Source organism: Acinonyx jubatus, chromosome E4, assembly GCF_027475565.1.
Source record: "Acinonyx jubatus isolate Ajub_Pintada_27869175 chromosome E4, VMU_Ajub_asm_v1.0, whole genome shotgun sequence".
Classification (NCBI taxonomy): Eukaryota; Metazoa; Chordata; class Mammalia; order Carnivora; family Felidae; genus Acinonyx; species Acinonyx jubatus.
In genome coordinates this window covers 28,905,111-28,927,780 of record NC_069395.1, presented here as the reverse complement: position 1 = coordinate 28,927,780, position 22,670 = coordinate 28,905,111, and the positions used below count along the sequence as shown (strand labels likewise).

The window sequence follows — 22,670 nt, the reverse complement described above, 5'->3', positions numbered from 1 at the left end:
TTTCCACTCTGCACCAGAGTGAGTTTCTAAAAATGCAAACTGGAAGGGCGCCTGGGTGGCTCAGTTGGTTAAGCATCCAACTCCGGCTCCAGTCATGATCTTGTGGTTTGTGGGTTCGAGCCCCACATTAGGCTCTGTGCTCACAGCTCAGAGTCTGGAGCCAGCTTCGGATTCTGTGTCTCCCTCTCTTCTGCCCCTCCCCCATTTGTTCTCTCTCTCTCTCTCTCTCTCTCAAGAATAAACATTAAAAAATAAAATAATAAAATAATAAATGCAAACTGGGTCCTGTCACCCTTCCAGCTTAAATAAGCCTCAATAGCCCTTAGGACAGAGATCAATTCTTCAATGGTTCCTCAAGCCCACCTGTCCAAGCTCAGCTCATGTGGCTCTTGCCCCAGGTCTCTGAGCTCCAGCTCCCCCAGCCCTCTATCAGTTCCTTCAGAGCACACGCTGCAGTTCGTAATTGGCTATTTATCATGTGTCTGCCCCGTTAGACTGTAAGCCCCATGAGGGAAAGGCCCTGTCATTTGCTTACTTTTGTATTCCCAATGCCTCACACAGGGCCAGACCTGGGACCTGACATAGGGCAGGTGTTCAACACATACTTCTTGAATAAATGAAACACCAGCCTCTGACACCTAGTGTTAGGAACACAGAGAGTGACAAATACATCTGCATGTGTGCATGTCCACACACACACACACACACACACACTGGAGTGGAAGAAGTCAAACATCTCTCTTCTAAGAACATATGCAGAGGTAGCTCCTATAGAATTGGCAGTGTGTTAATGAGTACATGTAAATATCCAATGCCCTCCCCTCAAAGGACACATTAGCCCCATTTCCCTTCTACCTCACTTGAATTCTTGATCAATCATTGCTTATTGGTGGCAGCAAACCAGTTCTCTGTCCTCAAGGAGACAGCAGGTGGCTCTTCCAAAGCAGACCAGGTGGGCTTCTCATCTTATCTCCTTCTGGGCCTCGCCTCCCCTCCACTCTCCTTAAGAAAATACGTTAGGGGCACCTGGGTGGCTCAGTCGGTTGAGCGTCCGACTTCGGCTCAGGTCATGATCTCACAGCTTGTGAGTTCCAGCCCTACGCTGGGCTCTGTGCTGACAGCTTGGAGCCTGGAGCCTGCTTCGGGTTGTGTGTCTCCCTCTCTCTCTGCCCCTCTCCTGCTCATGCTCGGTCTCTCTCTCTCTCCCTCAAAAATAAATAAACATTAAAAAAAATTTTTTAAAGAAAATGTTACCAGCCATCCTAGCCCCAATTCCCATTTTCTGTCCACACATCCTCAAAAACCCAACCATCTGCCTGCCACCTTCAGCCCCCAGCCCAGCTGGCTGGGTCACGCCTTCTATCCCAAGAAAACTTACCTTCTCCCAGCAAGCCTCCTGGCTGTAGGACTCCCAGGGTCTCCCCCCACCCCACACTGTCACTGAAGTGCACCTCCACGGTGCAGCCTTTGGGATCATGCCCTTTTGTCTAGTTCCCGAAGTCTGTTGCCTATTTGGTACCACTTTGGGTTGTGATTCCCAAGAGGGCAGTGGCTTTATGTATTAGTGTGACTTATGGTGTCAAGGGTCTCAAGGGATCAGCTTAGCTGAAAAATTAGGGCTTTGGATGAGGCACCCCACCCCCGCCAAAAGGGGTTATCTGAATGAGGCAAATGGAACAAACTTAACCAAGCCAATCTGGTTAAGAGCTTACAGGTCTGCAAACCGAGGAGGTGGATGAGCTGATGTCACAGGACCCTTCCATCTCTGACCTCCTCAGAGGCGAGGGCATTAACCCTGGGGGAGGGGGGTTGCCCTGCCAAGCCTGAGCTGGAGCCGGAGGAGGGAGGCGGGGTGAGTGGGAGGGGCAGAGAGAGCCTGGGGCGTCCGCAGTGACCTACATCTGCTCCCGGCACTGTCTGTCCACCAGCAGTCCATTCAGAGCCTTTAGCAGTGTGCAGCAGCTGGAAACAGGGAGGAGGGAGCAGACAGGAGGCTGGAGGTCGGCGGTGTGCCCAGGTAAGTGGGTACCTGGATGCCCACCCATGGCAGAGCAGGGCAGAAATGGGGATGCTGGAATGCTCTCTAACTTTTCTACTCAGGAAGGGGCAGGCAGTGGGCATGGGATCAGCCTGGGGCACGTTTGCTGGCTGGCTGATTCCACCCTGGGGTGCCTGTACAATCCCTTCTAGAGGACTCCAGGATATTTGGAAGAGAGAATCTCAGTGAGTCCTGTCTGAGCAGTTTTGTCCTGGCTCTGATTTTCCAGGCACTGTTTGGCTTAGAGTGTGAAATGATGATCAGGTTAAAAATCTGACTAGCTGTCTAGAATAACGACTTCAGGTCTGGGGCTTGTTACATCTTGATTAATAACATGGTCAAAGCAGTTGAGACAAACCCCATTTGACTCTTCCTGCCTCAATTCTACCAGTTTGGAAGGTAGAGGCAGCAGCTACCTAGAGACGCAAGACGACGGCAGGTAGGGGCAGGGGTGAGCAGTGTTGAGGGCTATTGTTCCGGGACAGACCAGGAGACACTGCCCTGGGCTCCAGGGCTGAGAGTCATGATGGGCTGGGCATGACACGGCTGCTCTTTGGTGCTGAGAAAAATTGGAATTTCTTCTCAAAAGGGCAAAAAGAATTCATGGGAAGAGAATTCATTTCCTTCCCCCTCCCCTCTGATTGAGCCCATATCCCTCTAGTCTCCAACCAAGCAGATCTCTTGCCCATTTATCACTAACCTTGTCCCAAATCTGGCTTCCTGGAGAGAATGGGGGTGCAGAGGGCAAGGTGGCCGAATCTCGGACCCTTAAGTTCCTGTAGGGGTTCTGCTTCTCTCTCCCTTCTCAGCTGGGACCTGAAGGCAGGAGGCCAGAGGGAGAGCAGCGGTTAGCATTACACCTCATGTGTGACAAACAGCGGAGTAAGGGACTGAGAGCTGGTGGCGAGGGTGATGGGGGCGGGGGGTGATGAAAATGAAGATGACAACGAAGGTGTCCCTGTTGAACGCTGACTACTCCAGGGTGGGGGTCGTAGACAGGTGCCAGGGCCTGGGACTGGGGAACGGGTGGGACACAGGCCCCTGCAGCTCCTGCCACTCATGGTCGGCTGCGTCCTCCTCCATTGGCGGCTGCTCTCCATCATCCCTCGCCCTCCCTCATGACTCCCTGCTGCGCAGCGGCTGTGGCCCTGTGACCGCTCCAGAACGCAGTTGGCACGCCATGGCATTCCAGCACGCTGGGGGGCAGCCTCTGGGCTGTAGAGGGGACACCTTGAGGCCAGAAGTGGACAGTTGTGAAATGGAAGTGTCAGTTGGAGGGAAGAATTTGCTCTGTCATGTGTGATTCTATCCTGAACACAAGGCTCTTGGGGAAGGGAACGGCATCTTCAAAATGGAACCCCTCGGGCACGGGCCAAGCGCACTGAGGGTGGGATTGCTGGAGAATTCTTTCAAGACATCCCCCCACCACTGCCCTTCAATTCATGGCTCTCATCAAGGCTCTCATCCCAGCCCAGGGCCAAGCCCCCTCTCTCTCCTGGGTGGCACTCCCCATCAGCCATAATGGAAGGGGGCAATTGTGAAGAAATCAGGGGGACATAGTGGTAATGGTGGTTGCGAAAGGCTGGAGAACATTTTGGTCACCTGACACTGTAACTCACTGGCTTCAGAGGGGGGCCAGATGGATTTATGAGGATCCTGTCAGCCTGGGTCAAAAAGAGCTGAAGAACAGACAACTAAGGGATTCCCCCCTGCAGATCTGGTCATCAGTAGGATTCCAGATTGGTTGAGGGTGGGAGGCAGAAGGCTGCCGGGTCTTGCTAGAAAATCTCAGAGTTAGGGGAGGAGCCAGGAGTCCCAGAGAATATCCCTGGAAAACTGACATTCCAAAATCAAGAGGGGGCGGTCCACTAAATAGCTAAAGGAATCCCAAACGCCAGGAATTTGTTTTCCCTGAGCTTTGGGGAGGTTATGTCTCACCCTCTGAGTGGCCATCAGGCCTGGGGACGCACTCAAAGGCCAAGCCACCAGCTCAGGCTGTTACAAGCTCACCAGTTACAGGCTCAGCCCTGTGGTCTCGATTACCTGGGAAAGGTACAACCAAGCACCAACCTGCCCTCTCCCTGTCTCTGGGCAGGGAATTGTAGGACACAAATCGGTGTCACTAGGTGGGGTTAGAGAAGCTCTCAGGGACAACTCTACCCAACTCCCATGCCAGAGAGCGACTGATGCCCCGATGGTGTGGGAGAGATGGGGTAAGACCAGCCTGCACCTCTCATAAACAATTCTGTCTTCTGTTCTCAGGAGATCAGCTGCCACCCTCGGTAACCAAAGAGGCACCCAAACTATGGCAGGTGAGAGAAAAGCTGACCTCCCCTCCCCTGCCCTGCCCCTCATCTGGGCTTCTCACTGGGTGGAGAGGAGGGAAGGATAGGGCTCAGAGGTCTTTGGGACTTTACCTGTCTCTTGGCTCTTTTTAGTCTCGGCTTTGGGTTTTAACTTGTTTTCCTGAATAAAGCCCCCCATGGGGAACCCCTTCGCATTCTCCCTTCTCCAGCTTTACCCCCATAACACTCCCAGGGTCTTCCCTGGGTGCCCCCTGCCCACTTCCCAGGGGCTCCATTCACACTGCTGGAGGACTGTCAGATTCCACTAGAAAATTCAAACGCCCTGCTCACAGGCAGGAGCTCTGGGAGATAGTCCTGCCCCTGGTAGGATAGTGAGGAGGGGTTCATGGTCCTTGGGTGCCTGGGTCGGTGCTCCATTGTGTCGAAGGGCCACCCACGAGGAAGAGTAGGAAGGGCTCATCTCCCTTTCCCCCACCTTTCCCAGGGAAGCCCCTCAAGAAATCCCGCCTTCATGGGGTGAGCATCCAGCAGCTGATGGAGAATATCCCCGAAGGCTTCAGCACCCCAGACTTCCAGCAGAAGCCCGTCCCCATGGCGCTGCAGGAAGGTGAGACCTGGGAGGGGAGCTGCTGAGGGTGTGTGCAGTGGAGGGGGCTTGGGCGCTGTCCTCCCCAGCCTGCCTCCCAGCCCCCAAGTCCAGCACCAGGCCACGCCGTGTTTCCTTATACTTGTGCGGTGCCTGCCTGCCTGGGTCCCCCGAAGGGCAAGGGACCTGAGGAGCCGAACGAGGAAAGGGAGTGAAGACATACTACGGTATGCTGAAACAAGAAATATTTGGGAATAAGATTGGGGGATGCTAACCGTGGAGCGGGAACGGTGGTGGTGTTTCTTAGCGCCCTCCCCTCTCCCTGCCTCCGAGCAGCTACTGTAGACACTATAAAATGGAGTTAAGGGGCTCCTGGGTGGTTCAGTTGGTTAGCGCCTGGCTCTTGACTTCAGCTCAGGTTGTGATATGGTGGTGAAATCAAGCCCCATGTTGGGCTCTGAGCCAAGCACAGAGCCTGCTTGGGATTCTCTCTCTCCCTCTCTCCTGCCCATCTCCCACTTGCACTCTCTCTCTTAATAAAATAAAATAAAATAAAATAAAATAAAATAAAATAAGTTAATTTGAGCCGTGTGAGAAAAGTGCCCAGGAAAGTGATGGCAGCAAAGGCTTTAGGGGGAAGGGATGAGAATTGGTGTTCTTCTCCCAACACAGCTTCCTGCAATACCTTGAGTTTACAACATTCCGGTATAAGAAAAAGAATGGCACTTTATTTTTCTAAATCTGACTTTAAGTCACCACTCAACAAAGTCATGAGAAATTGTCTTTCATCACTGGGGAGGGCCCTTGGGTCTTCTTCACTCCTCACTGATCTCTACTGAGATGTTCCTGGCAGGAGCCCAAGGGATTCCTTGAGGGTACGCAGCGCCCAGCCTTCCAGGCCAAACATGGAACTCGGGCGCTTTTCTGAGGCTGGAACCCTGTGTCTCGGGACCATCCCACCTCGAGAGTGGACATGGAACCTACAAAAGACTCATCCCCTTCCCAGTCTTGGAAGAATCCTTCAGACTCCTTTCCTTACCCACTTGCAAAGAAATACCCCCTTCTGCCCCAAGCCTGCTTGCTTCCCCTTCCACATGGACAGTCTAGCCACACTCTGTGATACAGAAGCCAAGCAGGCATTGTCTGGAAATTCCTGCTCTCCGCCTGGCATCATAAGAGCCTTGGAGTCAAGGGCACCAAGGCCTGACACCCTTTTTGGATTGGGCAGTTGAAATGCCTAAAGCAGTGAAAGTAACATAAATGAAAATCTCAATAAAGTACACTGTCACCCCTCCCCTAACCTGCCAATCTTTTGACCACTTTTCCTACCCCAGGGAAAAATGCCATCCTTCGGGCCGTGGTCTGTGGGGAGCCCAGACCGAAAGTGCATTGGCAGTGCACCAAAGGTAACCTCAGTAACTCCAGCAAGTACGAGATCTCCTCTGCCCCTGGCAGCAAGGAGCACGTGCTACAGGTAAGATCTGAGTTCTCCCCCTGACCCACGTCTACTCATTTCTTCCTGTCCCCTCGAAGGTCTCCCTGGTGGCCTCCAATCCCCAGAGGAGTAGGAGATGGTCCCAGTTGGGGATGAGTCCAATCAGCTCCATCCTGTGGCTCCAGGTCGCCTGAGCCAGATGTGGATCTGGCTGCCTTGCGGGTACCTCTGCTGCTAACCTGGCAGGTGGCGGAGGCTGGAGCTTAAGAATTCCAGCTCTGGAGTGTGACAGCCTGGCTTCCAATCCCAGGCCCACCACCTTGGCCTTGGAAAGTTACTTACTTCTCTGTTTCTGTACCTGTTTCCTCACCTATAACATGGGGGTGATAACAGTACTTACTTTATGGTGTTGTTATGAATACAAAAGGTTGATGTAAAGTGTCTACTCAGTCCTGGCCTCCAGGGAGCGCTCTGTCCGTGCCGGCCAATATGAGTAATAATTACAGCTACCAGTCATGGAACACCTACTATGCGCTGGGCCTTGGGCTACACATTTGACATAGATTATATAACTCAATCCTGACCATTCACTACTTTTTGAGATGTTATCCTCACCTTCTAAGAAACAAAGATTCAAAGAGGTGAAGTAATATACCCTAGGTGCCGTAGCCCATAATATATGACAGAGATGATATTCAGTCCCAGATCCATCCGATCCAAAAAAAAAAAAAAACACGCGCGCTTTTTCTGCTATGCCACGTTGCCTCTGATGGCAGAGAGTTGGTACATCTGCTCTCTGTCATGATCCAGCTCTTTGTTTTGGGGTCTGACTTTCTTGATGAAGGCTGGGGGCTCCGCAAGGAAAGGGCTGTGTCTTGTTCATCTTTATACACTTATAGCCATGTCCAGTAAGTGGAGGAAAGGGAGGTGCTAGCCCTGTTCCCCTGGCCTTGGCCTCTCTGCAGATCAACAAGCTGACGGGTGAGGACACAGACGTGTACCGGTGCACAGCAGTGAACATGTACGGAGAAGCCACGTGCTCCACCAGGCTCATGGTCATCGAAGGTGGGCCTGTCCCCCTCCCCCTCTTCCTGTCTCGTCAGTGCTTGGATGTTGGCCCTGCTTTTCCCCTCAGAGACCTCAGAGGCTGTGCAGCTGGTGGGGTAAAAGGAGAGAGGGACACCAAGGCTGCTGCCCCATCTGGTGCCAGAGCCCTTGGCTTTATCCACTTCTGCGCTAACTCTGCATCTGGTTTAAAAGGCGCACACTCAGCAGATGCCCCATGGCAGAGGCTCTGGATGATATTCTCTTAAACCCTTGGAATGAGGGCAGGAGCTGGAGGTTGGTGTCTGGTCCTGAACCTTCTGCTCACTCCTTCAATGGGCTTCATTTTCTTCTCTGGGCCTCAGTTCTCCACCATACAAAGGATCCTTTGTACAGGCTTATGTCAGAGGTGACAGTCAGATATGTGGGGTCAGTTTGTTTGCTTTGGCTTGCACAATGTTTCCAAATTTTAAGTTACTTGTCCACGGGTAATAACGGGAAGGTACATGTCTCTTGAGAAAGCAGATATAGTCTTTCAATTGGCTATACTGTATACAAGTAACAGAAAACCCTACTACGAATAGCCCAAGAAATAGACACTTGAGCATGTCACATGATAAGAAGTCCTGAGGTCAGAGTCCAGGGATCAAACCACAGCTCAGGGCTGTCACGGGACAGCCGGACTCTTCCTGTCTCGCTTTTCTGCTACCCGAAGAGGCTGGTTTATCTCCTCAGAGTCATAAGACAACTGCTGCAGACCCACGCTGAATCCACAGACAGATGTACCGGGTACATCTGGCCCTCTCATCAAGAAAGCCAAAGCATTCTCAGAAAGTCCTTGGAGACTTCTGTTTATATCTCATTGGCCAGAACCGTGTCACTCACACGGCCACTCCTAGTTGCAAGGGAAGCCAGTATTTAGCTTTTCCGGCCTCCTTCCTACTAGTGGGAGTGGATAGGTGATGAGGACGAGGATTGGGAATGGCTGCAGGGTCAGGCAAACAGCAGTGTCTGACTTCTTTGGCAACACTGGCCTATACCCCGAAACGGCAGCTCCCAGGTGCCGGAAGAGGCCCTCCAGAGACAGTTCAGTGTGCCGTCACCCATGGTCACCTCACTCACTTCTGCCACCTCCCTGTCCCTGCAGCCATGTCAGTGGGCCTCCCCTGCATGCGATGATAATCAGGTGAGTTCCACCTCCATCATGCTAAGGCTCTGGGGTACCAAAGCTTATGACAGACAGACCATCCGCCCTATTGAGCCCTCTTGCTGAGCCCTTGCTGTGATTTGGAGGTCAGTGGAGAGGGCAGGGCCCTGGCACTCAGCTGGCTCTCAGGAAGACCACCAATGTGTCTTGTTTCTCTCCCCATCTGTCTACATTAACTCCCTCCTCTCCTCCTGATGGTCCAGTTGGCTTTCGGAAGAATCGGAAGAGGCACAAGGAACCCCAGGAGGGTAGGTGGAAGGGTGGCCAGAAATCTCCTTGGGATTGGGGGAATGGGCTACTCCTTGTCTGGTGCTCCCTACCTGGCCAAACCCTTACCTTATGGAGCATAACCAGTGCCCAGGAGAGCCTGTTCAAAAGCTTGGCTGTCAGCCATGGACCACAGGTCCTCAGACTGCCCACCCCACCCTACTCCCATTGCTACGGAGTAGCCCCGTGTTAGCCCCTGGGCATCCCATCCTGGGCTTGGGGCCTCATTCCTGCTCCTTTTCTAGACCTCAGGAAGGAGTTGATGGACTACCGAAATCTCCTGAAAAAGAGGTGGGTCTGGGTTTTCCAGGGGCAGGGGTGAAGGCTCCCTGCTACTTCCATGGGCAAGCCAGGCTCAGCTCTCCACTCCACCGGCTAGGAAGCTAGACTGCAGGTGGCCAATGGGAGGAGGTGGAGGACTGACCTGGGAGCTCCGCCGCCTTTAAGCTCTATGTCCTTAATCATCTCTCCTGTCTGGGTCCTGATTTACTCCTTTGTAAAATGGGATGCTCCGCTAGAACAATGATATTTTTAAAAAAGTGTTAAAGTAACAGAATAATCTGCACTCTCCCCCTTCCCCCCGCCCTGCGCATCTTTCTCAGAAATACACAAAAAAAGTTGTTAGGAGTGGTGTTTCTCCTGCGAGCAAGTTTGCACTGTGGGGAGAAGGCGGACGCACCCATCTCTGGGTCCATCATGTCCTGACAGTGGTCAGTCCCAGAGCCCAGCTTCCCTGTCCCTTTCTTCCAGGGCAGAGAGGGCAGGTCCCCACGGGCCCCTCGGGGGGGGGGGGGGGCAGGCCCGGGAGACCAGCTCCTGGGGCTCCCCCAGGTCTCCTCTGGCCTCTGACCCGCCCACCCTGCTCCCCAGGGCCCCGCCTCCCCCCAAGAAAAAGCCGGACCTGGAGAAGGTGTGGCAGCTGCTGCTGACGGCCGACCGCAAGGACTACGAGCGGATCTGCCTGAAGTACGGCATCGTGGACTACCGCGGCATGCTGCGCAAGCTGCGGGAGATGCGCAAGGAACACGAGGACAAGATGGCCCAGGTACCCTCTCCTGGGCCGCAGCCCGGTGCCTCGCGGGCGCCCCCTCCTGGAGCTGGGCTTGTTGGAGGACCCGCCCTCGTCCGCACCGTCCCTGCCCAACCCCGGTGTCGGGCCAAGGACCCAGGCCTCAAAGTCCACGACTTGGCTTTAAAATCTGGCTCTGATACTTACTAAAATCTGGGGCTTTGGGAAAGTTAGGGCCTCCGTGTCTTGGTTTCCTTCTTTGTAAAACGGGTGTTCTAGACATACCTGCCTCTTAGGCTTAGTGAGAGGATGAACGAGGGAAGGTCCTTAAGGCACCCAGCCTGGTGCTGCAAGGGCTTCCGGTCAGCTGTCAGCCTCCCCAGACCTTGGATACCTGTCTTATTTCTAAAAGCTTCCAGTGGAGGGAATTCCACAGTATCCTATAAACTGCAGGAACTTCTGCCCTGGGTCTAACCTAACTATAGCATCAGTCTGATTTTGTCTTCTGGAAATGCAAAACAACAAAACAAAACAAGTTTCCATCATCCTGAAAATAGTATTTTATCATTTTTGAAGGTGGTTCATCAAACATCCTGGGACTCAGTTTCTGTCCTCCAAGCTTTCTCACTGACCTTATCACAGGGCTTTGCACACAGTGGGAGCTCAACTAAATTTTTATTGGACCGAATAACAGATGAACAGAAAAGCCCTCCCAGGTTCTCAGAGCACTTGGACACCTGGGGTCCTTTCTCGCTTTCCTTGCTGACCTGATGTCTCACCTTGGAAAATTTCTTCCCACCTGTAAAATGGGCAAATGCATGCTCCAGTGGGGCCCTGGGGGATGGGGTTTGCGGGTTTGGAGTGCCCTGATTAGAGAGCTCAGACAGCTCCCCGGGCGGGTTTGTCTTCCCTAGTATGTCAACACCATCTCCAACCTGAGACACATCAAGGTCAGCAAGGAGGGGGTCGCAACGTTTGACCTGGAGCTGGACCTCAAGTATTCTGGGAGCAAGATTTACCTGTATAAGGTGAGGCCGGAGGAGCCATTGAAGGGGGAGGGATCTGGCAGGGATGCTGCAGGTCCTGGGCGGGGAGGAAATAGGGGCCCATGGGTTCTCCTCTGGGAGCAATTCAGGTCCACAGATGGTGAGTCCTGCATCGTATGGAACTCCTGGTTCGGGTGAGGTCAAACTTCGGTGTGGACAGTTCGCAGAGTGCTCTTACCTCTCATTACACAGCCAGGTTCTCCAGCCAGGGCACGGGGACAGGCGGCGGCGGGGGTTAAAAGAGAATTCTGAGAAATCCCCCATCCAATTCTGCACCCCCATCCATCTAGCTCTCTCTCCAGAGATCTGACACATCCTTGCATGGGCTCCAATAGTAACTGCCTGTCAACAAAGTGGGAACTGGGGCAGATGTGTGTGTTGGGGGAGGAAACAGAGCACAGCAATTCTACTTCTATCGTCAGACTCATCCTGGCTCCACCACTTACTGGCTGTGGGACCCCAGGCAAGATGTTTACCGTCCCTGTGCCTCGGGGTCCTCACATGTAAAGTGAGGGTCATGTAGGACCTATCTCATGGCACAATTAAAAGATGAATGAGATTATATATGATTTACCACTTTTCTTAGCTCTGTTGTCCTCCTGCCCCCTCCCCCCTCCCCTGGGCTCGCCTCGGTTTCCCTGCTCCAACTGGTCCTGCTGCCTGTCACGTCTATGGTCTTCCCCGCAGCCAGGCTTCCCCTGGCCACCTTGTGTGACACTGTTGTGCCCCCCCAACCCCATCCTGCCTCCTGAATCTGTACCCTCCTCTCTCTTTTCTTTTTTTCCCTAGTTCTATCTGTTTCTAATATATGTTATATTGCCTGCTTATGATATTGGTTGTTTGTCTGTGTCCCTTGTAGAATTTTAGCTCCCTGGGGGCAGGAATCTTTGTTGTATTCACTGATGCGCCCCAAGTACCTAAAACAGTGCCTGGCACACAGTAGACAACCGAAGATGAGCTATTATTAGTATCTGGCACATAGCAAATCTATCCAGGCTTTAGCTAAAGTGGGCGTGGGTATAGAGTACTAGGTTTTGTAGAGCCCTGAGGGTATCTGATAGAACTCTCTCACGACCCTCTGGGAACAAATGTGCTGCCCCCCCCCCCCCCGCCCCAGGCTCCTGGTGGTGCCTCCTTGCCCCCTGCTAACCCCCTCAGGCTGCTTGGTAGTTGCTCTACTCAATCTCAGCTGAGATCTCCCACTCTCAGGTGCCTCTTGGGTAACACTTACAGATTATTTACTCCACGGTGAGAGTCAAGGACACTCCTAGGACATTTATTCCCCTTCACCTCACATTCCCTGTTTTCAAGGCCTCTGAGCCCTGCTCTCCACCCCCTGCCCCTGTCCCCCTCCCATCCCCCGTGTGGTTCCAACAATATGTTGTCTGGTGCCTGGGCCAGTGAGAGAAAGCTGTCAGAATGGGGTTGGGGCAGGAGGTCCTGGGGACCCGCTGAGGCCCTGAACCCTCCTCTTCCTTTCTCCGCCTCAGGATGGTGAGATGATCCCCTACGGCTTCGATAACCAGACCAAGCACTGTCTGCGGCAGCTGGGGAAACGCTACCACTTCCAGATCCGGGACCTGCATCCTGAGGATGCTGGCATTTACCAGGTCAAGGTGGAGGATGTGGAAATCTTCTCCACGGAACTGGATGCTAGCGGTGGGTGCTCTTCCCCTCAGAAGTTCGAATGGGGGAGATCCATAAGGAGGGGGGCTCATGCCATGGTTGGGGGGAAGAGAAATGTGATGTGCCCCCTACCCCTGCCTTGCAAAGACTGTTCAGAAGAGGAAGATACACCCAGATGTTAAATTGAAGTGATCTCTGCTTTCCAAAAGTCTTGGTCCAAGGTCTGTGTTCTCTTGGTGCTGAGTTCCAGCCACAGACATACAACATCCATGCCATACCCCTGCTCACAGACCTTCTGCAGCAACCAATTATTTCCAGATTAGGTCCAAATTAATACCACTCCTCCTCGTCACTCCTTTCTGATGCAGACTCTCACTTCCCAGACCCCCCCCCCCCCCCGCCCCAGCAAGAAGCTCTACCCAGGTTAGGCACACTTGTGCCCCGTACAGGCCTCTTCCTTCCCTGCCTCTAGTGCCCACACCTCACCTGGGAACTGTCCCTTCCTCCCTCATCAAACTCTGCCCCATCCCACAAGTAGCTGTGTATGCAATCTCCACCCCCCCCCCGCCCCCCTCCACCGAAGCACTTGACAGCTCCAGAGGCTTCCTGGGAGGAGGAGAGACCGGAGAAGAAAGCTTTGGGCAGATAGAGTGTAAAGAACATGGTTCTAAATCAAGGTTGAGAAAAAAGAGGGCATGAGATCTCTGGTATGCCTGGGCATACGCCTGGTATAGGGGAGAGGGGCAGGGGCTTTGGAATCAGCCAGACCTGGGTGTGAATTCTGACCGGGTTGCCTCTTGGTTGGGTAAAACTGGGGCAAATCGTTGAACTTCTGAAGCCTCTGTTTCCTTTCCTATAAAAAGGAAATAATAATACCTACCTTGGAAGTGGTCACAAGAATTCATAAGATAACATATATAAGGCACCAGCAGTCAGCATATAGGTTTTCTTCACGTACCCATCTTACCCCAGGATACAATTTCTGGATTTAGGATTACAGAATTCCAGAGCTGAAAACAGTCTTACTATTCATAACCTAATTATAATCCCTCATTTTATAGGGGGGGGGGGGACCGTCACCTGGGGTAAGGAGGTGACCTGCCCAAGATGACACAGGGGGTTTGTGGCTGAGCTGGTCTGAACCTGGGCTTCTGACCAAGCAGCCCCACCGTGTCAGGTCACACTGCGTCATGTTGCCAAGCTGACACCCCCATTCCTACCTCCCGGACAGCCATCCCCGCCAGAGTGGTGGTCCCGCTGGCTGAGGCCCACTGTGAAGAGCAGGGTGACGCCGTCTTCGAGTGTGTTCTCTCCAACCCCTGCCCCAATGCCACCTGGAATTTCCGGCACCAGCCACTCCAACTCAGCAACAAATATGAAGTGTCTGTGTCTCCTGATGGGCTGACCCACCGTCTGGTGGTAAGGGAGGCCCATTTCTCAGACATGGGCCTCTACTCACTTGGCACTGGGTTCCACAGCTCTAGCGCCTGGCTGGTGGTTGAAGGTGAGTGGTTCACACCTCTGTCTTTCCCTGCCTCTACCAAGGCAAGCCTCAGGGCCGAGGAGGGCATGAAGAAGGTCAGGAGTAAGGGCTCCCTTTGGTCAGTCATTTGCTTTTGAGGATTCCTTCCCTGTCAGAGAATGAGGAAGGCTCCCGAGATCTATTCCTGAGCTGTTGTGATGTAGGCCCTTCACTGCCAGCCGGGTCGACCTCAGCTATATCTCCTCCACGAGGCCTCTGGAATTACTCTGGGGGTGCAGATCCAAGATGGCCTGAGGGTCCTGGCCAGCGCTTGGCCCAAGTTCAGTATGGGTGAGAAGTCCCTGGGTTAGGCCAAAGAACACCCTTAAATCCCCCTAGGGATGTGGGCTCAAGGTGATCTCAGGAAACTAAACTGGGCATTTGTAAGGCAGATGGTGGGGCAAATAGATCTTTTAAAAACCATGCAACTGCTCGTGGCAGTTTGATAAGGAGATGAGTTTGGGGTTATGTGTTTTCTCCAAAAATCCTCATGAAGCACATAGCAGCAGCGGGATGGTCTGTGGCTTGAGGGCTGGGGGAGGTGGTGATAGGATTCATCTATCAGTGAGCTGGCACACCCTGGCTTCTGAGATGGTCAGCTTTTTCTCTACTGGGGAACCTGAAGGTCAGTCAAAGCAGTTGGGGTCAGACAGGTGCCTTGGCCTGATTTAACGGGTCTTTTCTTTCATCTCTCTGTGGGGCCATTGACCTCTCACCAAAGCTGGGAAGGATAAAGGCCTTATGACCACAAGTGATCACCACCAGCTGCAAGCACAAGGAGCCCAGACTTCAGAAGCAGAAGATTCCAGGAGCGTCAGTGGCAAGGGAGGGAAACCCAGAGAACAGGGCCCCCTGGAGGGCTCCCTTAATGGGGCCAGGCCTGCTTCTGAGCTACAGCTCACAGCTGGCTCAGAGACAGGTGGCCTTGGTGGGCATGGCTATTCCTTGATGGAGGGTGATGGGGCAGCTGGCTCAGCCTGGGGCCCTGGACAGGCAAGAAAGGGCTTTGGGGAAGCAGAGGGATACACAGTCACTCCCCCTGGGGAAAATCAGCTGCACAGGGAGGGAGGCTGGGACAGAAGCCTTCCAGGGAGCCCCTATCCACAGGGAGAAGGCCTGGAATCAGGTTTGGGCCTCACGGAAGGTCAACAGCAAGATCATGGCAGGGACAGTGATGGGGACAGATGTGGTAGGACAGCAGGAGGCTGGGAGGCTAAGTCCAGGCACTCTCAGGTGGGAGGCCTGGGAAGCGGTGGGGAAGGAAAGGAATACAGAGAAGATCATCAGAGTCCCCTGGACAGGCATAGCCAGGAACAACTCTGCAGTGCTCATCTGGGACCTGGGAGGGGAAAGACAGCTCTGAGGGGATCCCAGTCTGGTCCTGTGGGCTCTTGGTCAGAAGAGGAAATGATGGAGATTTTGCAGGAGGGAAGCCTGGGTGAGGTGGAGGGAGGGGGTGATCGGAGCAGGGAAAGGCAGAAAGGAGCAACAAGGGCAGTGTGGGATAGTGGGACTGACCTGGGGGAAGCCAGAGACAGTCATAGGGCAGGTGGTCCTGGGGCCCAGGAGTACTCTGGAGAAAGAGCTTCTAGCTCCAAGGCAGGCATAGGCCCTGAGTCCTGGGGCTCTCAGGGAGGTAGAGATGCTCATAATGGGGAAGCAAGGGGTTTCTGGGGGCCAGAGGAATCTCTAGGAAAGAACTTCCAGGAATCATCAATATCTGGTAGCAGAAAATTCCTCCTGGGACTAGAGGGGCCTGAGGACAAAGCTGAGGGTTCACTACAGGCAGATGATCGTGGCCCAGGGAAGTCTGTGGATGGGGGAAAAGGCTACAAAACTAGCCCTGGAGGCCCAGGAAGTCCTGGGGACTGGGAAAAGGGCCTACAGGGACTCCGGGGAAGGGAGGGCCAGGAGACAGCAGGGGGCTTGGGTGAGGCAGGGCATGACTCTGGAAGCCTCCAGTATTCACAAAGCTGGACAGCAGGGCAGTGGGGAGCAGAGGGTAGTGGCAGAATAGAGTCTGAGAGCACAGGTCCTTGGGATGACACAGGGTCCAGCCTCAGTAAACCTGGGGCTCACCGTGGGCCTGGAATGTTGGGGTCTAGTGTAGGGGATGGTGGTGTGAGTGGTGCCCCAGGGGCTGGACTGATGAGATCTGGTCAGGGGGTGGATACCAGAAGCCACAGGCTAATTGGGTCTCCAAGCCTGGGTGCTCAGGGGTCTGGGAGGACACTAGGAGACCCTGATGGGTTAAGAGGTCCAGGGACAACAGGTTCTGAACCAGACTTCTGGAATGGGTCAGGGGACTCCGGAGGACAAAGACCCAGAGGTGAGACAGGCTATGAGGATGGCTTAGGAGGTGCAAGGAGAATAGGACCTAGGTATGGTGGTGGCTTAGGGTATGCCAGGGAACTAGGTCTTGAAAATGCGGCTGGTTATAGTGATGGCTCAGCGACGTCAGGAGAAATGGGATCTGGTTATGGCACTGGTTGTAGAGTTGCCTCTGGGACACCTGGGGGAACAGAGTCTGAGGAAGGAGGTGGTTATAGGCATGGCTCAGGGGTACCTGGGGAAATGTGGTCTGGAAACAAAGATGGTTCTGGTCCTGCAATAAGGGGGTCTGGGAAACTTGCTAGTCTCAAGAGTGGCTCAGGTAGCCCTGAAAGAGGGCCCATGGATGAAGCCAGGATACATCCAGAGGCCAGGGATGCATCCAGAGGCCAAGGGGATACTGGCCCTGGGGGAAGGCATCATTCTCATGGTGGCCTAGGGAGTCCTGGGACAGTGGGGTCTGTAGGTAGAGGTGGCCACGGGGCCTCTACAACAGTGGAGACTGTTGGGGAGGGACATGCGGAAGCAGAACCAGGGGTCTCTGGAAGAATAAGACCTTGGGGTCAGACTGGAGACTATGGGGACTTCAGAGCCTCAGGGTCTCTGGGGGCCTTTGGAGAAGGAGGCCATGAAGATGGTTCTGGGGGAGCAGGAGCCATGGAGCCAGGGTGTCTGAAGGCAGGAGGTAAAGTGAATGACGGGGGTAGGACCAGGGACCTTAGTGCTAGGGCCTCTGGAGCTGGAGCTGGTCATTGGGATGATACCAGGTTCCCTGAGGCACTAGCTCCTCATGCTGGGGCCAGTTCCAAGAGCCAGGGGGCTTATGGCTCTGGTGATGTGCCGGGTTATGGGGGTGGATCAGGAATTCGAGGGCCTCAGCAAATTGGAAGGAGAACAGCTTATGGAGAAAGGTCAGGGGGTCTTGGGCCTGGGGGGATCGGGCCAGGGGGTGAGGAAGGTTATAAGGATGGTATTGGGTCCTCTGGGGGAATAGGGCTTGTAGATGAGGTAGGCTATAGGAAAGATTTGGGAGCTCCTGAGGGAATGGGTTCAGTGGGTAAGGCAGATCATAGGGATGGTTTGGAGGGTTCTGGGAGAATGGGGTCAGGGGGTGAGGCAGGTTATGGGGATGGCTTAGGGGGTTCTGGGAGAATGGGGTCAGGGGGCGAGATAGGTTATAGGGATGGTCTGGGGGGTTCTGGGAAAATGGGGTCAGGGGGTGAGGCAGGTTATGGGGATGGCTTAGGGGGTTCTGGGAGAATGGGGTCAGGGGGTGAGATAGGTTATAGGGATGGTCTGGGGGGTTCTGGGAAAATGGGGTCAGGGGGTGAGGCAGGTTATGGGGATGGCTTAGGGGGTTCTGGGAGAATGGGGTCAGGGGGTGAGATAGGTTATAAGGATGGTCTGGGGGTTTCTGGGAAAATGGGGTCAGGGGGTGAGGCAGGTTATGGGGATGGCTTAGGGGGTTCTGGGAGAATGGGGTCAGGGGGTGAGATAGGTTATAGGGATGGTTTGGGGGGTTCTGGGAAAATGGGGTCAGGGGGTGAGGCAGGTTATGGGGATGGCTTAGGGGGTTCTGGGAGAATGGGGTCAGGGGGTGAGATAGGTTATAGGGATGGTCTGGGGGGTTCTGGGAAAATGGGGTCAGGGGGTGAGGCAGGTTATGGGGATGGCTTAGGGGGTTCTGGGAGAATGGGGTCAGGGGGTGAGATAGGTTATAAGGATGGTCTGGGGGTTTCTGGGAAAATGGGGTCAGGGGGTGAGGCAGGTTATGGGGATGGCTTAGGGGGTTCTGGGAGAATGGGGTCAGGGGGTGAGATAGGTTATAGGGATGGTCTGGGGGGTTCTGGGAAAATGGGGTCAGGGGGTGAGGCAGGTTATGGGGATGGCTTAGGGGGTTCTGGGAGAATGGGGTCAGGGGGTGAGATAGGTTATAGGGATGGTTTGGGGGGTTCTGGGAAAATGGGGTCAGGGGGTGAGGCAGGTTATGGGGATGGCTTAGGGGGTTCTGGGAGAATGGGGTCAGGGGGTGAGATAGGTTATAAGGATGGTCTGGGGGTTTCTGGGAAAATGGGGTCAGGGGGTGAGGCAGGTTATGGGGATGGCTTCAGGGATCCTGGGAGAATGAGGATGGGGGGTGAGGCAGGTTATAAGGATGGTTTGGGGAGTTCTGGGAGAATGGGGTCACAGGGTGATACAGGTTATGGGGATGGCTTGGAGGGTTCTGGGAGAATGGGAATGGGGGGTGGGGAAGGTTATAAAGGTGGCTTGGAGGGTTCTGGGAGAATCGGGTCAGGTTATGATGATGGCTTGGAGGGTTCTGGGAGAATGGGGTCAGGGGGTAAGGCAGGCTATGGGGATGGCTTGGAGGGTTCTGGGAGAATGGGGTCAGGGAGTAAGGCAGGCTATGGGGATGGCTTGGAGGGTTCTGGGAGAATGGGGTCAGGGGGTAAGGCAGGCTATGGGGATGGCTTGGAGGGTTCTGGGAGAATGGGGTCAGGGGGTAAAGCAGGCTATGGGGATGGCTTGGAGGGTTCTGGGAGAATGGGGTCAGGGGGTAAGGCAGACTATGGGGATGGCTTGGAGGGTTCTGGGAGAATGGGGTCAGGGAGTAAGGCAGGCTATGGGGATGGCTTGGATGATTCTGAGAGAATGGGGTCAGGGGGTAAGGCAGGCTATGGGGATGGCTTGGGGGGTTCTGGTAGAATGGGGTCAGGGGGTAAGGCAGGCTATGGGGATGGCTTGGAGGGTTCTGGGAGAATGGGGTCAGGGGGTAAGGCAGGCTATGGGGATGGCTTGGATGATTCTGGGAGAATGGGGTCAGGGGGTAAGGCAGGCTATGGGGATGGCTTGGAGGGTTCTGGGAGAATGGGGTCAGGGGGTAAGGCAGGCTATGGGGATGGCTTGGAGGATTCTGGGAGAATGGGGTCAGGGGGTAAGGCAGGCTATGGGGATGGCTTGGAGGGTTCTGGGAGAATGGGGTCAGGGAGTAAGGCAGGCTATGGGGATGGCTTGGATGATTCTGGGAGAATGGGGTCAGGGGGTAAGGCAGGTTATGGGGATGGCTTGGAGGGTTCTGGGAGAATGGGGTCAGGGGGTAAGGCAGGCTATGAGGATGGCTTGGGAAATTCTGAAAGAATTCGGTCAAAGGGTGAAGCAGGTTATGGGGACGGCTTGGGGGGTTCTGGGAGAATGGGGTCAGGGGGTAAGGCAGGCTATGGGGATGGCTTGGAGGATTCTGGGAGAATGGGGTCAGGGGGTAAGGCAGGCTATGGGGATGGCTTGGGGGGTTCTGGGAGAATGGGGTCAGGAGATGAGACCGGTTATAAGGATGGCTTGGGGGTTTCTGGGAGAATCAAATCAGGGGGTGAGGCAGATTATAGGGATGGTCTGGGGGATTCTGAGAGAATCGGGTTAAGGGATGAGGCAGGTTATCAGGATGGTTTGGGAGGTTCTGGCAGAATCTGGTCAGGGGGTGAAGCAGGCCATAGGGGTGATTTGGGGGGTACTGAGGGACTGGGGTCAGGAAATGAGGCAGATTATAGGGGAGGCTCAGGGGTATCTGAAAAAATGGGGTCAGAAGGTAAGGTGGGCTACAGAGATGGTTCAGGGAGTTTCAGAGTAACAGGCCCACAGGCTGGAGTGGGGTATGAGGGTGCACCCAGAGACCAAGAAGCCATAGGGCAAGGGTCAAGATACTGGACAGCATCAGAAGGGGCTGATGGTGGCACAAACTCCAAAGATGGCTCAGAGAGGGGCAGAGGAATGAGGCTTTTGAAAGGGGCACGTCCAGGACTGGGCTCTAGGACGACTGGGGTGCCAGCAACTACAGATGGTGCAGCATGCAGGGACGACCCTTCGGGCGCAGGGGTGTTGGGGATTCAAGGAGGGTCACAGAGTCTTTCAGATGGACAGGACTCCAAGAAGGGTCTCAGGGGCCCTGGAACCTCAGGGGTCCCTGAGGCGCCGGGGGCTGTTGGCTCTATGGGAAAATCAGGTGTCAGAGAGTGGCAAGATGCTGCTGGGATCCCAGGGTCTCCTGGGGGCAGAGAGCCTCCCAGTAGGGAGGGTGGGTCTGCAGATCAAGCAGGGGGTATGGGGGCTTCTGGGTTTCCTGATGGTCAGGGTGCAATGGAGGGTGAGACCTGGGCAGATGTGGCTGCTCTGGAATGTGGACATGAGCAGGACTTCAGGAAAGCAGGCCCAGGAACAACAGACAGGGGTAGAGCAGCTGGCCTTGGGGGATTTGCACCTCGGGGAGGTGGGGACTCACAGGTGGAAGGCAGAAGGATGGGAGGTTCTAGACAGGTTCTAGACAGCAACCGGATGCCTGGGGAAAGGAATAAATCAGCATCAGGTTCTGCTGATGGACAAGGTGTAAGCCACACTGGGGCCCTAGACAGGGAAGACCAGGGATTTGGCCAAGGTAGCACAGGTGCTGGGAATCAGTCCCCAGGTTCCAGAGCTTCCAGATCTCTGCAGGAGAAAGATCCCACTTTCAGTGGGACCCATGATGGCTCCAGGAGCAGGAAGGGTGCTCCAGGCCAAGAAGGAGCTGGTGGGCATCAAGGCCCATGGTTCCTGGATAGCAAAGGGTCAGGTCCTGGAAGGGGCAGGTCTATTGGCCCAGGGGACTCAGGTGTCCTGGAGGAAGAGAATTCCACTTATAAGGAGAATGGCTTCACCCAAAAACCTGGGGATTTAGGGCCTCAGGGAGCCTGGAATAGCCTAGATGGGCCCTTTGGCAGAAAAGACTCTGTAGACAGATCAGGGGGCATCCAGGGCATGGGCTTTCAGCTAGACAAAGGACATAGAGGAGAAAGAGGGTCCCTGGAGGCTGAGAATGACAAGGCCCAGGGTCCAGGTGCCCAAAAGGAATATGAGGGATGGGGAGCAGAAGAGTGTGGCGGGTCAGACAGAAGGCCTGGCCAGCTCAGAGGCAGGTCCCTGAGACAGTCAGGGGTGGAGGCTGGAACAGCAAAGAGAAGGGGAGCAGAGGAGGGCAGAGGCTTGGGGCAGCCACTGGGAGGAGACAGCAGAGGGAGCGGAGGGGTGACTCTGCACGAAGACTGGAGCCAGGAGCCCCCAAGTCATCTTGGCAGCAGGAGAGGTGGCAAGGACGGCAGGTCAGACATCTATGGCCAGGGGAGGGATGCCACCCCGAGTACCAGATCCAGATCCAAGCGTGGCACTGACGCTTTCTCCAAGGAGGCCCAAGGTAAGTATTTCTCAGGGGAATGGCTCCAGTGGGGTACAGCCAAGGGCAACTGGAATGACTGGGTCAGTCTCAATTCTGTCTCCAGCCCCAGGAGTTTGTCCCTGCTGGCGCCCCTCCCCCCATTTTTAGAGATCTCTTCCCATCTAGGAAGCAGCCTCTTCTTCCTTGTGCAGGTGGGATCCAGGCTGCGTGGGGCCCAGAGGTCTCTGGGTCTCTGTCTTAACATCCTATGTCCAAAGAACTAGAGCTGTTGAAATGCTCTGTGTGAGCCACTCAGACCTTCCCACCCATGTGACTCAAGGGACCCCTCATCTACCTTGCATCCCAGGTCTCCCATACAAGCCTAGGCCCTGCTGAGAAGAAATGGAAGGTTTGGCTTTGCTGAGCCCAGCTGGCAGGATGTGGTGGCCTCCCAGGGCACAGTGTAGGCCATGGTCTGGGAGGCTGGGCCTTGGGGGGAATCCTTGGGTAGCTAGCCCCCCCAAACTCCCTCTGTGTATCTCCAGGCCCCATGAGCTACTTCTCCAAGAGCCTGGCTGACCTGGAAGTACAGCAGGGAGAGGCCGCTGTCCTCTCCTGTACCCTCACCCGTGACCTGGGCCCCGGTGCCTGGTTTAAAGATGGAGTCAAGGTACGGCCTGCCCCCGTGCTTTTCCAGCCAGTTTGTGGGAGGGGCCTCTGCTTACCCCGGGGCGGGGGCGGGGGGGGGGGGGCCTGGAGGACCTGGGCAGGGGTGGGGATGACAGGCTCTTCTGTGGCCCTTGTTTCCAGCTCAGCGCCCAAGATGGAGTCACTTTTGAGCAAGATGGTCTCGTGCACAGGCTCCTCATTGCCCACGTGCAGGGGCCCCAGGCTGGGAGGTACACCTTTGTAGCCGGCAACCAGCGGAGCGAGGCCACCCTGAGTGTCCACGGTGAGGCTCCGCCCTGCCCTGCTCAGTAGCCCCTTTGCACCAGGCGGTATGCTCCCCTTTTAGACACCTGACTGTGTGCTAGTCTGCAGCCAGTGACGAATCTCATCCTCAGTCTGAGAAGG

At 54.8% G+C, this 22,670-nt stretch overlaps 1 protein-coding gene across 1 annotated transcript in view; it reads left to right on the top strand.

Annotated features, from left to right (window-relative positions):
* The first annotated feature begins 1,913 nt into the window (after nt 1–1,913).
* IGFN1 (immunoglobulin like and fibronectin type III domain containing 1) overlaps nt 1,914–22,670 on the top strand; it is a 32,829-nt gene continuing 12,072 nt past the window's right edge. Inside the window, exons 1-15 of the mRNA XM_027074657.2 lie at nt 1,914–2,017; nt 4,301–4,350; nt 4,829–4,951; nt 6,265–6,404; nt 7,331–7,430; nt 8,820–8,864; nt 9,129–9,174; nt 9,754–9,928; nt 10,807–10,920; nt 12,429–12,597; nt 13,796–14,068; nt 14,808–14,857; nt 21,518–21,635; nt 22,142–22,266; nt 22,407–22,548. Coding sequence (XP_026930458.1) covers nt 4,344–4,350; nt 4,829–4,951; nt 6,265–6,404; nt 7,331–7,430; nt 8,820–8,864; nt 9,129–9,174; nt 9,754–9,928; nt 10,807–10,920; nt 12,429–12,597; nt 13,796–14,068; nt 14,808–14,857; nt 21,518–21,635; nt 22,142–22,266; nt 22,407–22,548 — 1,627 coding nt within the window. The 5' untranslated portion in view covers nt 1,914–2,017; nt 4,301–4,343. The remainder of the gene's footprint in view (nt 2,018–4,300; nt 4,351–4,828; nt 4,952–6,264; nt 6,405–7,330; nt 7,431–8,819; nt 8,865–9,128; nt 9,175–9,753; nt 9,929–10,806; nt 10,921–12,428; nt 12,598–13,795; nt 14,069–14,807; nt 14,858–21,517; nt 21,636–22,141; nt 22,267–22,406; nt 22,549–22,670) is intronic.